The 16,918-nt window shown below is 43.3% G+C and overlaps 1 protein-coding gene across 1 annotated transcript; it reads right to left on the reverse strand.

Annotated features, from left to right (window-relative positions):
• Positions 1-239: 239 nt before the first annotated feature.
• Positions 240-4,237, reverse strand: LOC124140684 (E3 ubiquitin-protein ligase TRIM56-like). Its single transcript, XM_046508373.2, has 3 exons — positions 3,805-4,237; positions 1,478-1,743; positions 240-1,295 (listed from the first exon to the last, which is right to left on the reverse strand). The coding sequence occupies exons 1-3, from the start codon at positions 3,822-3,824 to the stop codon at positions 412-414; spliced, it is 1,170 nt and encodes a 389-aa protein (XP_046364329.2). The 5' UTR covers positions 3,825-4,237; the 3' UTR covers positions 240-411.
• Positions 4,238-16,918: the final 12,681 nt, after the last annotated feature.

Here is a 16,918-nt window from a genome sequence, read left to right on the forward strand (position 1 = left end):
GAAACTTGTGCCACGAATATAGAGAAAGCTGATTTCTAATTGACTGATGTCAACTTCTTGTTTGTAATATCATTGGTCGGTCAAAGTTCGCGAAAGGTCCTCCTGACGTGACCCGTAATGGGATGTCCTCAGATCTTTGTTTTGCGGTAGCGAGAAGTAAGATCTGATTTTAATGAGATTAGATAGCCTTGTGATTAAAGCGTTCGCTTGTCACAGCAAAGACTCGATTCCCCACATGAGTACATTGTGTGAAGTCCATTTCTGGTTTCGCGCGCCATGATATTGCTTGGATATTGATAAAAGCGATGTGAAACCATACTCACTCACTCACTCATGTACATCTAAGTGATTTCTAACAAAAATGCATTTCAGTATATTTCGTCATGTCTGTGTTGCCATCTGTGTAATCATTCACCTCAAGTTAATTATTCTAATATCCCCATTTTCCATTGTGACATACATGCGCCCTGCGTCCGTGACGGTAACACACCGTGGACGTTCAACTCCGTCGGCGCTTGAAGCCGCCTCCCGCAGAAACCGGCCATGTTCGTCAATGGTCAGGACACAATGTCGGTCGGTATCAGCCAGGTAAATGTTGCCCTCAATGTCGCAAGCAACACCTGCCGGGATTTTCAACATTCCCTCCCCACGAGGCTTGAAGCGCCATCTGGTGTGGCCGCTTTGATCTAAACACAAGAGTGACTGTTCTTGACAGTCTGACACAAGAATGTCACCAGAGGGCGTGACAGCCATGTACCACGGATCGGAGAACAAACTGTCACCGTAGTCGGTGGTGTCGATGGTCTTGATGACTCTTCCGCTGTGATCTATGATGTCGACGGAACATGGCGTTTGCCAGGTCGTGCTCACGGCAAGACAATCCTCATCAATCCCCGCAATCCCATAATAAGCTTTGTCAGTTTCAATGCTTTTGCTTACGCGAAGGTCCGGGGTGACTTCCGTTATGCATATTTTGTCTGACCAAGGCAAGGTCAAGGCCACCGTGCGGTCAGATACCAAGGCCACACAGAACGGGTTGGACTCAAGTGAAAGAGACGAGAACTCATCTCGTCCTCGTTGTCTGTACAGCGACTTGAGCGACTTGTTGTTGAAGTCGGCTACCACGACCACAGCTACATCATCAACATCAACAACAACGATGTCAACAATCAGAGGATCAAAGGACTCGCCTCTCACTTTGGACTTGATGACGTCATTGTCACGTGCACGTGACGGATGTATGGCAGTATTGGGTTCGACTAGGCGGGAACTTCTGTTCTGTACCGGTGTTGGTTCTGGGAGGAATAATAATCAATACCTGTTACTATTCATTTCGATTTGATTTACTTTTAAAGCACTTTACTTCACACAACAGGTTTTCAAATCTTTACAACTGATCTAGATGATTACTATCTTTTCATACGAAAGAAAGTTTCGGCTTAAACATCCAAAGAACAAATTTGAGAAACTTACGCACCTACTTGTTCAGATTCTTGAAGCTGCGAAACCCATGTCTGACGTGGCGTGTCAGGATTGGCTATGATGGTCAGCTTCCGGCAGATGGGACAGGGGAACCCCCTTAGCTTGTCTGTATTATCGAGGCTGTTGATATAGCGTTGAAGACACCGTGAACAGAGGGCATGCTGGCACTGTAGTGTTTTGGGCTGTTTAATCGAGTTTAAACATATCGGACAGTTGGTACTTTCGTCTCGTGAGTTTAACTGGTCCTCAGCTGAAAGAGTTCTAAAACAAAAACATCGTTTCAGTAAAGATAATTCCTGAAATAAAAAACACATTCTTGTGATATGAAGATGGTAAAAGATGTCACAGTCATCTGCTGTGTCATGAAGAGTTCTGTCTTGCATAAGACGGAGTAGTTATAGTCTGTTTCATTAATCTGGAATGGGACATCGGACATTCCGGTTGGTGGGTTGGTTTGTTGTTTAACGCCGCACTCAGCAATATTACAGCTATATGACTGCGGTCTGTAAATATTCGAGTCTGGACCAGACAATCCAGTGATTGACATCATTAGCATCGATCCACGCAAATGGGACCGATGACATGCATCAACCAAGTCAGCGAGCCTGACCACCCGATCACGTTAGTCGCCTCTTACGACAAGCATAGTTGCCTTTTACGGCAAGCATGGGTTGCTGAAGGCCTATTCTACCCCGGATCTTCACGGGTCTCGGGCATTCCGGAGATGCAAGTGATTCACTGAGCGAACACGCTCATTTCATCAAAGCTACAATACAACTACTGGAATATATACTACTCAAAACAATTTAAAGAACACCAACAAAAGCGAAGGCAGTGTTACAATAACCACCAGCCATGATTAACTATAGTCATATAAAAGAATCGGGTGTTCTTTCATTTCTTTTGAGCTGTGTGTATATATGTTAAATAACGCGGACCAAGCCAACTATTGATGAAGGAACAAAGGTGCTTGGCTCCGAATACCTCCAAAGTGAGGTGTTGTAACCCGCCGACCCCTATGCGTGCACTGTCACCTTGTCGATATCTGGCGTTCGATTAACTCGACAGTTTATCGGCTATATCAGTTTCCGTGATACATAGCATAAGTATTAATGCCTTTACGACGTGACTTGTTAGATATGGGGTATATTTTGACAATAACCTACACGTTTCACAACAATGCCTAAAACCAGCGAGCCATGTATTTCAGTTCAGTGTAATATTGGGTAAACGTTGTAATCGAGTCATCTAAGACATCAAAGTAACGCAGTAATGCCGCTGCTGTAACAACAATGTGTCGACCGCATTGGGGCGCCTATATCCCATGTAAGTATACAATTTCTTATCGACGTTATTCCGGTCGGGAGTCCATAAATACACCAAGCGAGGGCACACACTGCGACACACAAGAACTAACAAGGCAACGTATTGCAATGAACAGTGAGTTCTCCGCGCCATGTCTTTTGCAATAATTAATACACTATAATGGCCGACTTGTATGATTGAGGTCACTGACCCCACATGACGAGTATTAACCGGTATCGCCGGTGTGTACCGTAACTCACAGCATGTATTCAACGGAATCAACCAACAGATGAGAGCCTAAACAAACTCCCCCTTTATTGGTATTTATGGGGAGTTCAGATATTATAAAGATGTATCAATGATATAAACTGCCGGGCAAAAGAAATTATACAGAATGGCTAAAAATGAAACAAACAAGAAATGGTTTCCATGGTGATGTGCTTGAAGTGGGTATCACAGTTCTGTTTTGGACCTCAAGTTTGCACTGTTTCGGCAACTGATTTGAGCCTTGTAAGGTTACACAACGTTTATAATTTTGTGTTCAAATCTAATTTCAAATCAAATTTTCAAATCTACGTTCTTTTAACCAGCATTTTATACAGTAGGGTTACATGCGGTTACTCGCAACGTTAGGCTGCAAACAGTTTACACTGTCCTAGATATTTGCCATTAGAATACTTTCAATATGTTAAAGATTCCACAACGAGTATGTGAATGTATAGTCTGTTAAGATGAGGGTCTACGGGGTACCATATGTCAAGGTACCCCGACAGCGTGGAGAAACCAATAGTTAGTATGTCGTAGCATTAACTATTTACAGTCCGCCGCGATGAAGATTGAATATTGCAGACTGTGCGTAAAATAACACTCACTCACTCACTCAACCCATTATTTAGAATAAATTTCAAATCAACAGAAATATTTTATTGTAAGTCTTCATTCACACCCCTAGACGTAGTTCGTAAACCTGTACAATGACGACATCTACAGCCCAGACATCCTGTATTGGAGTCTTACCTTGACGATGTGCATCCCATTGTCTCACTTGTCAATCATTGTTCCTAGCCTACACACTGAAGTCCACCACCTCACAGACTCCACCAGGTGACAGTCCTCTCAGAGCATTGGCGTGGACCTGATACGCGGGGAACCCCAACCACTGCTCCAACGCAAGGTGATTTAAAAGATTCTCCGTTCAATAGAACCGCCCATATATTGTATGTTGACAAGACAGGATTATCCTCATATCCAAGTTCTACCAGCGTGGTCTCAAGTTACAGTTCAGTTCAGTCCAAAAAGCTATTATCGACACCAGCCTAGTGATATACTGCAGTGTTTCATAACTTGAACTGCTCTCCTCCAAACACAATTTATAACCCAGCAATAAATCCACGAGACGTTCTCTCTAAATCACAGCAGAATCGTTGCGTGCCATGCATGGACTCCCGTCCTGAAGTCGTATCGGGGTATCAGACACCCGTATGGTAGGTAGTCGGGTAGGTTACCTGGCCATTATACCTGAATAACGCTACAGGTGTACTACAACTGGGTTTAACTACGGCTTTGGCTTGATCAGATAGTGTATCCAGGTACCTCACGAAGACTCGCTGTACATATGGGGGTATCGAGACATTTGAGGTAACATTCCAACAACGGGTTACATCTGTATGAACAGAGAGGGGCGGGTTGCTCAATGATCTAATTATGTGTCCCTCTCAGGATCTGTTTATCGTGGGTTCGAATCCCGGTTTGCCCTGATTATGTTTCTAGTTTTGTCAGCTCGTGAGTTTCACCCTGTAAATATCTACACACTGAATCATTGCGGGCCTTCCTACAACATCAAGCTGACACGCCGTGATATATCTGAAATACTGCATCACTGCGGGCCTTCCTACAACATCAAGCTGACACGCCGTGATATAACTGAAATACTGCATCATTGCGGGCCTTCCTGCCACATCCAGCTGACACGCCGTGATGTTACTGAAATACTGCATCACTTCGGGCCTTCCTGCCACATCCAGCTGACACGCCGTGATGTAACTGAAATACTGCATCACTTCGGGCCTTCCTGCAACATCCAGCTGACACGCCGTGATGTTACTGAAATACTGCATCACTTCGGGCCTTCCTGCCACATCCAGCTGACACGCCGTGATGTAACTGAAATACTGCATCACTTCGGGCCTTCCTGCAACATCAAGAAGACACGCCGTGATATAAATGACATACTGCATCACTGCGGGCCTACCTACCACATCAAGCTGACACGCCATGATATAACTGAAATACTGCATCATTTTGGGCCTTCCTACCACATCAAGCTGACACGCCGTGATATAACTGAAATACTGCATCACTTCGGGCCTTCCTACCACATCAAGCTGACACGCCGTGATATAACTGTAATAGGACCCGACTCACTCACTCACTTGACGTCATCACGTATACATACACTGCCGGGCAAACGCAAGTATACACCCATGTTTGATGGTAGATAAACATTAAACAAACAAGAAATGGTTATTCGATTCGATGTATTTGGTACGGGTATCATAGTTTCGTTTTCGGACCCTAAGTTTTCTCACCTATGAACGATTTGATAACGTTTGTAATGTTTTGGTCATAAATGACCTATAGTGTCAGTATTGCGTGTTAAAATGCACGTTAAAATAGCCAGTGAATTCCTGGCTCAGAGTCCACTGTAACAGCGCAATCGTAATGGTTTAACAGATAAGCATGACTAGACGATGGTATTTCGTATTCCAGTTGCGTAAAACCACCTGAAAACACCTTGTACCACCTCGGTGCCGTATACACAAACTGTGAACACAAATTATTCCTAGGTTGTTTGTCCTTTTCCCTACTGTTTTTTCCGTGGATAGTATGAAGAGGAGCGCTTTGCATCGCACTCAGTAGCGATGTCGGATCGCGCGTCCTTCATGCATACGCATCTTAGATCTGAAGGAAAGTAAATTAATATTAATTTAATTCTTTATTAATCTTTAAACATATCCCTGATCGTGTAATCCCATTAGTTAGACAGCCAGTTGTTAGACACCTTAAAATAACAACTTTTCTGGTTGAGTGCACAACAAAGTGCAATGCTGTTACCTTGATTGATAATGGAATTACCCATAGCTAAACATCAAGATATAACAAAACAAAAAGACGTGTTAAGTCAGATGTACTTATTTTATAAACGTTCATCTCAGATTTGGCTGTTACATCAGATGTATATACACATATATTAAATTTAGTCATGATATGTACACAACGTCATACTCGGTTCATCCTGTTGTCAGACTAAGGTCTTTAGGCAAGTTTCAGGAGGGGGCCCACAGCATCTAAAAACTGAACTGGAGTCTTCTGACCCAGGCGTAGATGGTCTTTCAATCTGATGATCCGGTTGTCGATCTCGCGATCTCTGCGGCCAACTCGAAGTCTGTCTGTCTGAATTCTGTTTGGAGCAAGTGGTCTGTTCAGTCTCTGCTGCACTTCAGTCTTCAAGAGTCTGAACAGTCTGGCATAGGTGGCGGCTTGACGATCAGGTAACAGGGTGAAGACAAGTGGATAGGATGTAGAGCCAGCTCGAGCATGAAGGATATACACTTGATCCCACAGGTCTGGGCAAGAGGTGAAGGTGCCATCCATCTACACCATGTCCGCAGTCTGCAAGGCTTGTAGTTGTTCCGGGGTAGAGAAGGCTAGGAAGAAATAAGTAGAGAAAGATCAAACAATGAACCTTGAGACATGCCTAATTAGTTCACTGAGTGGGACTGTACCAACAATCTTGTTTAATCCGGTATGCACCTGTTCTTTAGCGGTTCATATGCTTGTTGTCTGAGACGACTGAATGGTTGATTGGGGACATGCAAGGCCGCCAGTGAAAATCAGTTTCAGCTGCTGTCTGGATAATTGTACACTTTCCCAAATATTCCTTCAATATTTTCTTTTTATTCCTTACAAATTACAAATACAATTTAACCTCATCATTCTGTCCATCCCACTACTAGGGCTGGGACGGGTAACTCGGATACTCGGATGGGTCCTGAGTAAGATCCACCGACAGGACTACCCGAACCCATGGTTAGTCATGTGATATATTGTTAAATGACAAAAACTCACTATAGCTCAGTTACACTTCAAGTCCCTAATGTTCGCATTTCTTTCTGACAACGCACACACATTCAATTTCCTTTTGACTCACATATGTTTGAGTAAAGATAAAACTTCAGTAAACTTCCGTGTACGCTTGATCTGATCGTTTGATACATGTATCTAAATTGTTTTGGCCAGGGCTGCGGTAAAACAATTCCCAATCAGACATTTGGATCCCAACTCTTGAGACCTGCAGTGGGTACTCGGGTAGGGTCGGATAATAGGGGGTCGGGTACCCGGGTAGTAAATTTGGACTCGTCCCAGCCCTACCAACGATCAAGGATGTTGGGTGTATTTTACAGAACGTGCGACCTTTTAAGGTTTCAGGGGAGGCTACTCTAGCGACCTTCTTTCGTCTCGTGAATATTAGACTAACATTTAGTCTCTGAAATCTTATATTACACAACATCCTTCTTGACTCTAAAATAATTCCCTATGCTGATTTCATAGACTGTGGAATAGAGCTAGCTAGAGCCGGCTAGACTTGCTTTTGTATGCGTTTCTAGATTATTATTTTTCACAAAATAAATATATTCCAGTCATGGTGCAGGACTACGTGAATATGTACCGCTTTTAAAATCGTTTTTACATTTCTTTTCTGTTTTATTTTCTGCTTTCTTATTGAAAGGGTATCATCTATTTTTCTAAACGAAATTGTGTATGCTTGATGTTTCATCCATGCCATTAATCAGAGGATCTGTCATTTCATCAGCGTAATTGTGTACCATGTCATAATACATTTTAAACAAGGTCAATTCCTTTGATGCAGTAAATCTACATGTATTTATGGAGACGAAATAGGAGAAGAAAATATCACATCTGTCCATGACAAGGCCATAAAACATAAGATAAAATATTACATCCGGCCCGATTACCGATGATGCCAACGTCAGACCATACAAATGCAGAGGTAGAAGCGGGGTATTAATACCGTTATTATACAATGAGAATAACATAGTGTATCAGCACATATACAATAATACTAACACTACATGAAGGATATTTACCTCTGTTAAACATTTTAGTAACTAAGGGCTTTACAAATTTAGCATTACCCAATACCAGTGCGGGGGGCACGGGTGGCCCAGTCGTCTAAGGTGCCGCAATTCGCTGTGCAGAGTTGCGTTCCTTGGGCACGCAAGAAACCTATGATTGTGGGTTCGAATCACGGTTCGCCCCGATTATGTTTCTAGTTTTATCAGCACCATACCCGTGCTCGTGGGTTTCACCGAAGTGGTAAACGTCTGAGACCTGCATCACTTCGGGTTTTCCTCTCACATTAAGCTGACACGCCGTGATATAACCGTAATACTGTTAAAAGCGGCGTTAAGCCCAACTCACTCACTCAATACCAGTGCGGCCTGAATTAATTAAACAACCGATAAAAAACTGAACTTCCTGTTCAGTAGGGTAACTGTCATAACAAAATCTATTCTCTCTGTGTTTTGTTTGTTTTTGTTTTTGTTTGTTTGTTTGTTTGATTGTGTTGGGGGAAATAAACTCGTTTCTATTGCCAAAGACAGGGGCGGTGGGGTAGTCTTGTGGTTAAAGCGTTGGCTCGTCACGCCGAAGAGCCGGGTTCGATTCTCCACATGGGTACAATGTGTGAAGCCCATTTTTCGGTGTCCCCCTGTCGTGATTTTGCTGGAATATAAAAGCGGCGTAAAACCAAACTCACTAATTCCATATGCAACGTACCACACTGTAACTTACTAGGTGTACTACGGTATGATCTCGGTAAGATTTCAGTAACAGATTTCTTAAACTGTCTATAGGTTTGTGATTGTCAACATCATTTGATGTGATGCGCAGATGGTCCTTCTTTCTGGTCCAAGTTGCCCTCAGCTATACCACCACCACCATCACCATCACCTTTAGCCTCGTGATAACTAGCGGTAGAGTAGCTGTGTGTTTCACTGAAGCGAACCCGCGACAATGCACGTACGAGCTCGAACGTAATTTTCAAGAATGGCGACGTATTGTGGACATAACTTTCCTTTTTTAGGACAACTGCCCCAACCGTATTACACCGAAATATTCTTGATGTACCGATAGCTTTAAAAAGGGAAGTTTTAAACTGGATAAATATCTGACATGAATTTGATTCATTTAAAGGATTAAGCCGAATAGCAAATGACCACTTCATTGTGGGCGTCACCTACACGTCTTCTGCTCACCCTTTGCAAGACTTCACGTTGTAATGGTATGACTACTGATTAGTGGTGGCACGTGGTCCTGTGCACAGCGTGCAGGTCATAAATAAGGGGAAGGTAAGTGACGTCGGTCCCGGGATGGGTGACCGCGTTTCGGGAGTTTGGCTCCCGAGAGTTTCCAGGGCTTCGGTCCTGCCCAACACTGAAGCACATGTAAACGCATGTGGTGGCCCCTTGGGCAAGTGACTTTGTTCGAAATGTGCCTCTGTTCACCCAGCAGTGAATGGGTATCCGGTAGGATGAGATGACAGTGTGGCTGTAAACCTTCAAGCGCCTAACGGGCAGCTTGAGTTGTATACTCCCCAGGGAGCTGAGAATGTATGTTGAGTGACCGGGGTAATAATAGCACTTTGAGCATGCACCTGTGTGGTGTGGAAATATGCGCAATATAAATGTCCTATTATTATTATTAATATTATTATTTACAGATTAAAATTTAAAAAATGCAGCAAAGAGGGTTATTATTATGATTATTATGATTGTGATTATTATTATTATTATTATTATTATTAAATGTTCAAATGCGCTCAGGCGATGAAAGATTATCAACATTAGTTACAAGATCCAACCGGTCAATGGATCAGTGTGCACTTGATTTTCATTCTCAGCTCCCTGGGGAGTATACTTTCACAGCGGCCTGTGAGTCGCTAGAAGGTAAACAGTCACATTACCATATCATCCTACCGGGCACCCATTCACTACAGGGTGAGACTCGTGAAGATCCGGGGTAGAGCAACCCATGCTTGCCGTGAAAGGTGACCATGCCTGTCGTAAGAGGCGACTAACGGGATCGGGTGGTCAGGCTCACTGACTTGGTTGATGCATGTCATCGTATCCCCATTGCATGGATTGATGCTCATGATGTCAATCACTGGATTGTCTCGTCCAGACTCGATTATTTACAGACTGCCGTCATATAGCTGGAATATTGCTGAGCTAACAAACAATTAAATACTTCAGGGTGAGCAGAGAGGTATGTTTCGAACAGCGTCACTTGCCTAAGGGCACGTGCGCTACATGTCTTTTAGGCTAGGGCATGACCGAAGCCCTCTCAGGAGTCAAGCTGCTGAACGCGGTCGATCACCCATCCCGCGTTGCTTAACTTCACCTGATTTGTGACATGCGCGCTGTATACAGGCCCACGTATACACACACCTATACCCCAGATATACCTGTCACGAGTCACGTGCCTCGCCGTATCTACATGACGTACATACCTGGACGTCACTGCACATCTGCATGCACCGTGGCCCTTAGTGGCTGTTGTCACCTTGGGAATCTAATGAATAAACACGTGCAACGAAGTTAATAATTAAATATACATTTTAACATCAGTTTATATTTTCGTTTTCTGGAAACAGCTTGTAAACATTGTAAGCACATTGGTCTAAAAGAATATATCAGATCAATAAACATATCCCCATCTAATAGCAAAAAAAACCATTTATATTATTACATAAGGAGAATTTATGGATGTCAACTTCTTTATTATGAGAAAACACAACGTTTTGGAGTATATGCCTACTTCATCAGGTGAATGAATGATATGAGGCAGAGAGTATATATATATATATATATATATATATATATATATATATATATATATATATATATATATATATATATATGTATGTATGTATGTATGTATGTATGTATGTATGTATGTATGTATGTATGTATGTACATGTAAGGACAACAAAAGTAATAAGATATATAGTGTAAAGAGTTGTCTTTTGCTAATCACCTATCATCGGCAATTATCTGTTGGCTTCTCTTGTTAGTGTCCACCTTATCTTATCTTATCTTATCTTATCTTATCTTATCTTATCTTATCATTTTTGTTGTTCTTACATATACATACATATATATATATACCCGGAAACATAACGGGTCTATAAGTCATTCAAAGACTTATAGTCCCGTTATGTTTCCGGGGTAGAATAGGTCTTCAGCAACCCATGCTTGCCGTAAATAGCGACTATGTCTTGTCGTAAGAGACGACTAACGGGATCGTGTGGTCAGGCTCGCTGACTTGGTTGATGCATGTCATCGTATCCCAATTGCGTGGGTTGATGCTCATGATATCAATCACTGGATTTGTTTGGTCCAGACTCGATTATTTACAGACCGCCGTCATATAGCTGGAATATTGCTGAGTGCGGCGTTAAACAACAAACAAAACAAACAAACAAAGACATAATATTATTTCAGCTCTCTGCAAATAGCTCAAGGTGATAAAACCTCAACAATGTGGACTGCCTCAAGATGAAGTGAGTTGAGGTGAGGTGAAATTAGGTTTAACGTCGCGTCCAAGATTATTGCATGCACGTGTGTGTGTGTGTGTGTGTGTGTGTGTGTGTGGCTGCTTGTACTAGTCCGGACTGATGCCGATTTATAGTGCTAGCTCACTGACATACCATGCCGCAGTTTAACATGAATACCCCACTCAGACACAGTATACTGATACCGAGCCGACGAGTCCTTGTTTTAGCCCCTTAATGACGAGCGCCAGACAGGGTAACAACAAGTACCATCTTTTAACGTCTTTTGGTATGACGCGGCCGGGGATCGAACCCCGGACCTTCCTGCTCTCCGGGCGGACGCTCTACCACAAGACCACGGAGGCGGCTTCAAGATGAAGTAAAATGTGAGAACCACATCAAGATGGGATTGTTTACGCGACATAATGACTGGGAAACCGCCATGCAGACGTGTTTGTTGTGTGTTAGGTATACATATCGCTGACTGATACAACGCCACGCAGGGCAACATGCTACTGGCTGGACCCTATACCTAGATATAGTTGAGAGAATTCCTTCCATGTACTGTTGGTGTCAAACATTTCTGAAAGAATATGAAATTATTGAAACAGTTCAAAGCCATTTTATCCCCAATCACACATCTATTTATTATCGTTTCACTAGCTATATGACGTGATGTAAATAATCGAATCTGGACCAGACAAACCAGTGATTTATTATCGTTTCACTAGCTATATGACGTGGTGTAAATAATCGAATCTGGACCAGAAAAACCAGTGATTGATATTGTGAGCACCGTTCCAGGCAGTCAAGGTACAATGACACGTAATCAAAGAAGTCAACGCACCGGAAAGAAGACGTGTAATTGATCTACCTGATGTCTGGTGACCCAACTCATTTCATTAAATGAGTGATTGATTATTGTTTAACGCAGCAATATTGCAGCTATTCACAGCGACATGCCTTTAAGAGCCCAGACATAAATGTATTTTAACAGGCATGTATTGATTTTCTTGGGTCGTGACGAGAACAATGAATGCATATTTTAGCCTCAACCGTTATACTTGTCGCTAGGACGTGACGTCATGATGGGGTTATCTTTCGCGGGTAAAGCTTTAGATTTTATATCTTTTAGCACCGACAGTCAGGACCCGTTGCGACAGGTTGTTATTGTCACGAGTGTAGTTAATCCCAATAGTCTATGCGATATTTTCTAAGGTCCAAAACATATCGCGATTTCACGCTTAACTTAATTGTGCCATTTGGTTTGGTAAGGGCGACAATGCGACAACGCGACAATATCTTTCTAAAATTTCATAGTGAGCTAATGTTGGGTTAATCACGATACAAGTTACAGTTGAACCCTTTCTCAGGATTGTCCAACAAAATGTATTTTTTTCTGTGTAATGACGCATGGTAGATGTATGATTCACCCTAAGCCGCCACCCTGGGTTGTCCGGCCGGTATGGGATATGATGGATTTGATTCTGTCCATAGTGACAACAATTGTCCTGGTGTACACAATGAGGGTGTTAATCGATGGCTGGCAGCGCTTGGAGGTGGCTCTATTTATCAACACCCTGTTTGTTTAATATTTCTGATCGAGTTGATGACGCCGGGTTATGAGCATCTGATTGTTTGTTGGCGCTATGTTGCGGATGCTGCACTGAAGATGTTTACAGATAACGGATATGATGATCATGAGCGCCATCCCGCAGTGAAAGCGGAAGTCAGTAGGCCTACTTAAATGTACACATCACAATGGACGCTGCAGCCTGGCAATGTCACAGCCACCTGCATGGCGCCGTTCAGTGTCATTCAGTGTCCCGCAGTGTCAAATGTAGTGTAATAAAGTAATCTAGTACGTGTCATGTAGTCATAGAATGTCAAAAGAGTCACAATGTGTCATGTACTGTCGTGTAGACATATAGTGTCATGTTGTCATATTATGTCAGTTAGTTATATGCTGAGTCATATTGTGTCACGTAGAGTCATACTGTGTCATTTTGTGTCATCTAGTCATACTGTCATAGTGTGTCGTGTAGAGTCATTCTGATTCAAAGTGTGTCGTGTAGAGTCATAGTGTGTCATAGTGTGTCGTGTAGAGTCATTCTGAGTCAAAGTGTGTCATAGTGTGTCTTGTTGAATCATTCTGAGTCATAGTGTGTCATAGTGTGTCGTGTAGAGTCATTCTGAGTCATAGTGTGTCATAGTGTGTCATGTAGAGTCATTCTGAGTCATACTGTGTCGTGTAGAGTCATAATGTGTCATAGTGTGTCGTGTAGAGTCATTCTGAGTCATAGTGTGTCATAGTGTGTCGTGTAGAGTCATTCTGAGTCATAGTGTGTCGTGTAGAGTCATACTGAGTCATAGTGTGTCATAGTGTGTCGTGTAGAGTCATTCTGAGTCATAGTGTGTCGTGTAGAGTCATTCTGAGTCATATTGAGTCAAAGTGTGTCGTGTAGAGTCATTCTGAGTAATAGTGTGTCATAGTGTGCCGTGTAGAGTCATACTGAGTCATACTGTGTCATAGTGTGTCAGGTAGAGTCATACTGTGTCATAGTGTGTCTTGTAGAGTCATACTGTTCCATACTGTGTCGTGTAGAGTCATACTGTTCCATAGTGTGTCGTGTAGAGTCATACTGTGTCATAGTGTGTCGTGTAGAGTCATACTGTTCCATAGTGTGTCGTGAAGAGTCATACTGTGTCATAGTGTGCCGTGTAGAGTCATACTGTGTCATGATGTGTCGTGTAGAGTCCTACTATGTCGTGTAGAGTCATACTGTTCCAAACTGTGTCGTATAGAGTCATACTGTGTCATAGTGTTTCGTGTAGAGTTATACTGTGTCATACTGTGTCGTGTAGAGTCATACTGTGTCATAGTGTAACGTGTAGAGTCATACTGTGTCATAGTGTGTCGTGTAGAGTCTAGTGTGTCATAGTGTGTCGTGTAGAGTCCTACTATGTCGTGTAGAGTCATACTGTTCCAAACTGTGTCGTGTAGAGTCATACTGTGTCATAGTGTTTCGTGTAGAGTCATACTGTGTCATAGTGTGTCGTGTAGAGTCATACTGTGTCATAGTGTGTCGTGTAGAGTCATACTGTTCCATACTGTGTCACAGTGTGTCGTGTAGAGTCATAGTGTGTCATAGTGTGTCGTGTAGAGTCATACTATGTCGTGTAGAATCATACTGTTCCATACTGTGTCGTGTAGAGTCATACTATGTCGTGTAGAGTCATACTATGTCGTGTAGAGTCATACTGTTCCATACTGTGTCTTGTAGAGTCATACTGTTCCATACTGTGTCGTGTAGAGTCATACTATGTCGTGTAGAGTCATACTATGTCGTGTAGAGTCATACTTTTCCATACTGTGTCGTGTAGAGTCATACTATGTCGCGTAGAGTCATACTTTGTCGTGTAGAGTCATACTGTTCCATACTGTGTCGTGTAGAGTCATACTGTGTCATAGTGTGTCACGTAGAGTAATACTGTGTCATAGTGTGTCGTGTAGAGTCATTCTGTGCCAAAGTGTGTCGTGTAGAGTCGTACTATGTCGTATAGAGTCATACTGTGTCATAGTGTCTTGTAGAGTCATACTGTGTCATAGTGTGTCGTGTAGAGTCATACTGTGCCATAGTGTGTCGTGTAGAGTCATACTGTGTCATAGTGTGTCGTGTAGAGTCATACTGTGCCATAGTGTGTCTTGTAGAGTCATACTGTGCCATAGTGTGTCGTGTAGAGTCATAGTGTGCCATAGTGTGTCGTGTAGAGTCACACTGTGTCAAGCATGGGTTGCTGAAGATATCATATTCATGTTGGCGACAGGTTGGGATTGAAACCAGATCTCCTGTCTTACACCTTGGTGCCATGTGTTGTCGTCTCCGTCGCGATTAACCTTAGGGGTAGGTCACCTTAACCACAGGGTAGGTGAGTAATCCCAGGCAAAATAATTGTCTGCGTGCGTCTGCGTGCACCAGTATTACCTAGCGGTGTGAAGTCGTCGACGATTTACAACAGAGATAATCGCACACAAGAGCACCAACAGTCGTCATTGCAGCAGTTGCGCCAATCAACCGCACCCAGGAGACTTGTGTCATTTAAAAATAAATTCAGCATGAGAATACAATACATGTGCCCTGGTTGGTACTTGGAATGTTCTACTTGATGACTGCATTGCGGGTCTGTTGTGGCCAATACCTGCGGCGTTACAAGGATAGGCTTGCTCGACAAAGCACCGTGTAAATGTACCGTGCACATTCAGGGCCCGCCTGCCCTATACGATCTTAGCGCTACGACTACCGTATGTCTGTGTTAGAGTATGGACTTGAGGTTATTGAGTCAAAATGTACCCATGTGTATTATCCATTGTCAAACAGCAGCTCCCTGGTTGACTCAAGTCCCACGGAACACGCAGAAATGTCGAGATATCATATCAGTTGTGTGTGACACCACATACTGTAGTTACGCTATTGGGATCCCTGGACAGAATGGGTCCCGGTACCCCATTCTTATCTCCCTGTGGGATCCCTGGACAGAATAGGTCCCAGTACCCCATTCTTATCTCCCTGTGGGATCCCTGGACATAATAGGTCCCAGTACCCCATTCTTATCCCTCTGTGGGATCCCTGGACAGAATAGGTCCCAGTACGCCATTCTTATCCCTCTGTGGGATCCCTGGACAGAATAGGTCCCAGTACCCCATTCTTATCCCTCTGTGCGATCCCTGGACATAATAGGTCCCAGTACCGCATGAGTGTCTCCCTGTGGGATCCCTGGACAGAATAGGTCCCTGTACCCCATTCTTATCCCCCTGTGGGGATCCCTTGACAGAATAGGTCCCAGTACCCCATTCCTATCTCCCTGAGGGTATCCCTGGACAGAATAGGTCCCAGTACCGCATGAGTGTCTCCCTGTGGGATCCCAGAGCCCAGACCAATGCCTGCACATACTGCAAGTACATACAGTCATGACCTATGCTTGACAAGATTCAGTCTCCAGTCAATACAGTCGATGCATGGCTGCCGAAGTGGGAGCCAAACAAAGCTATCCTGCTGCCAACCTACCCGTCGCGCCGATGGCCGTGCCTAGAGATCATAAATTCACGCAATATACATAGATTCTGTGTGATGTATTGACTAAATCAAGGGCATATAGTCAGGGTGATTGTCGACGAGCAGACGCCGTATACGAGCATTTAAAACATTCCTGTACAATATACAGCTGCTATCATCTCCCGATATGTTGCCATGGTAGCACGTTACGAATCACGCGATACCGTAGGCATATGCGTGTCATTAGCGGTGCGGGACCCGACCTATATGCACCATAATACAATAACGATGTCATTGAATAGCATTTTGAAGTGACACACATACGGAATTTTTTTTATGGATGTCAGCTTTATTGTGAGGAGCACAACGTTTCGGAGTCTAAACATGTACTTACTCCTGATAAAGATAAGACTCTTTGTACGTCTGTTCCCTACCCCTATAC

The sequence above is a fragment of the Haliotis rufescens genome, unplaced genomic scaffold, assembly GCF_023055435.1.
Source record: "Haliotis rufescens isolate VD_foot unplaced genomic scaffold, xgHalRufe1.0.p SCAF_51, whole genome shotgun sequence".
Lineage (NCBI taxonomy): Eukaryota > Metazoa > Mollusca > Gastropoda > Lepetellida > Haliotidae > Haliotis > Haliotis rufescens.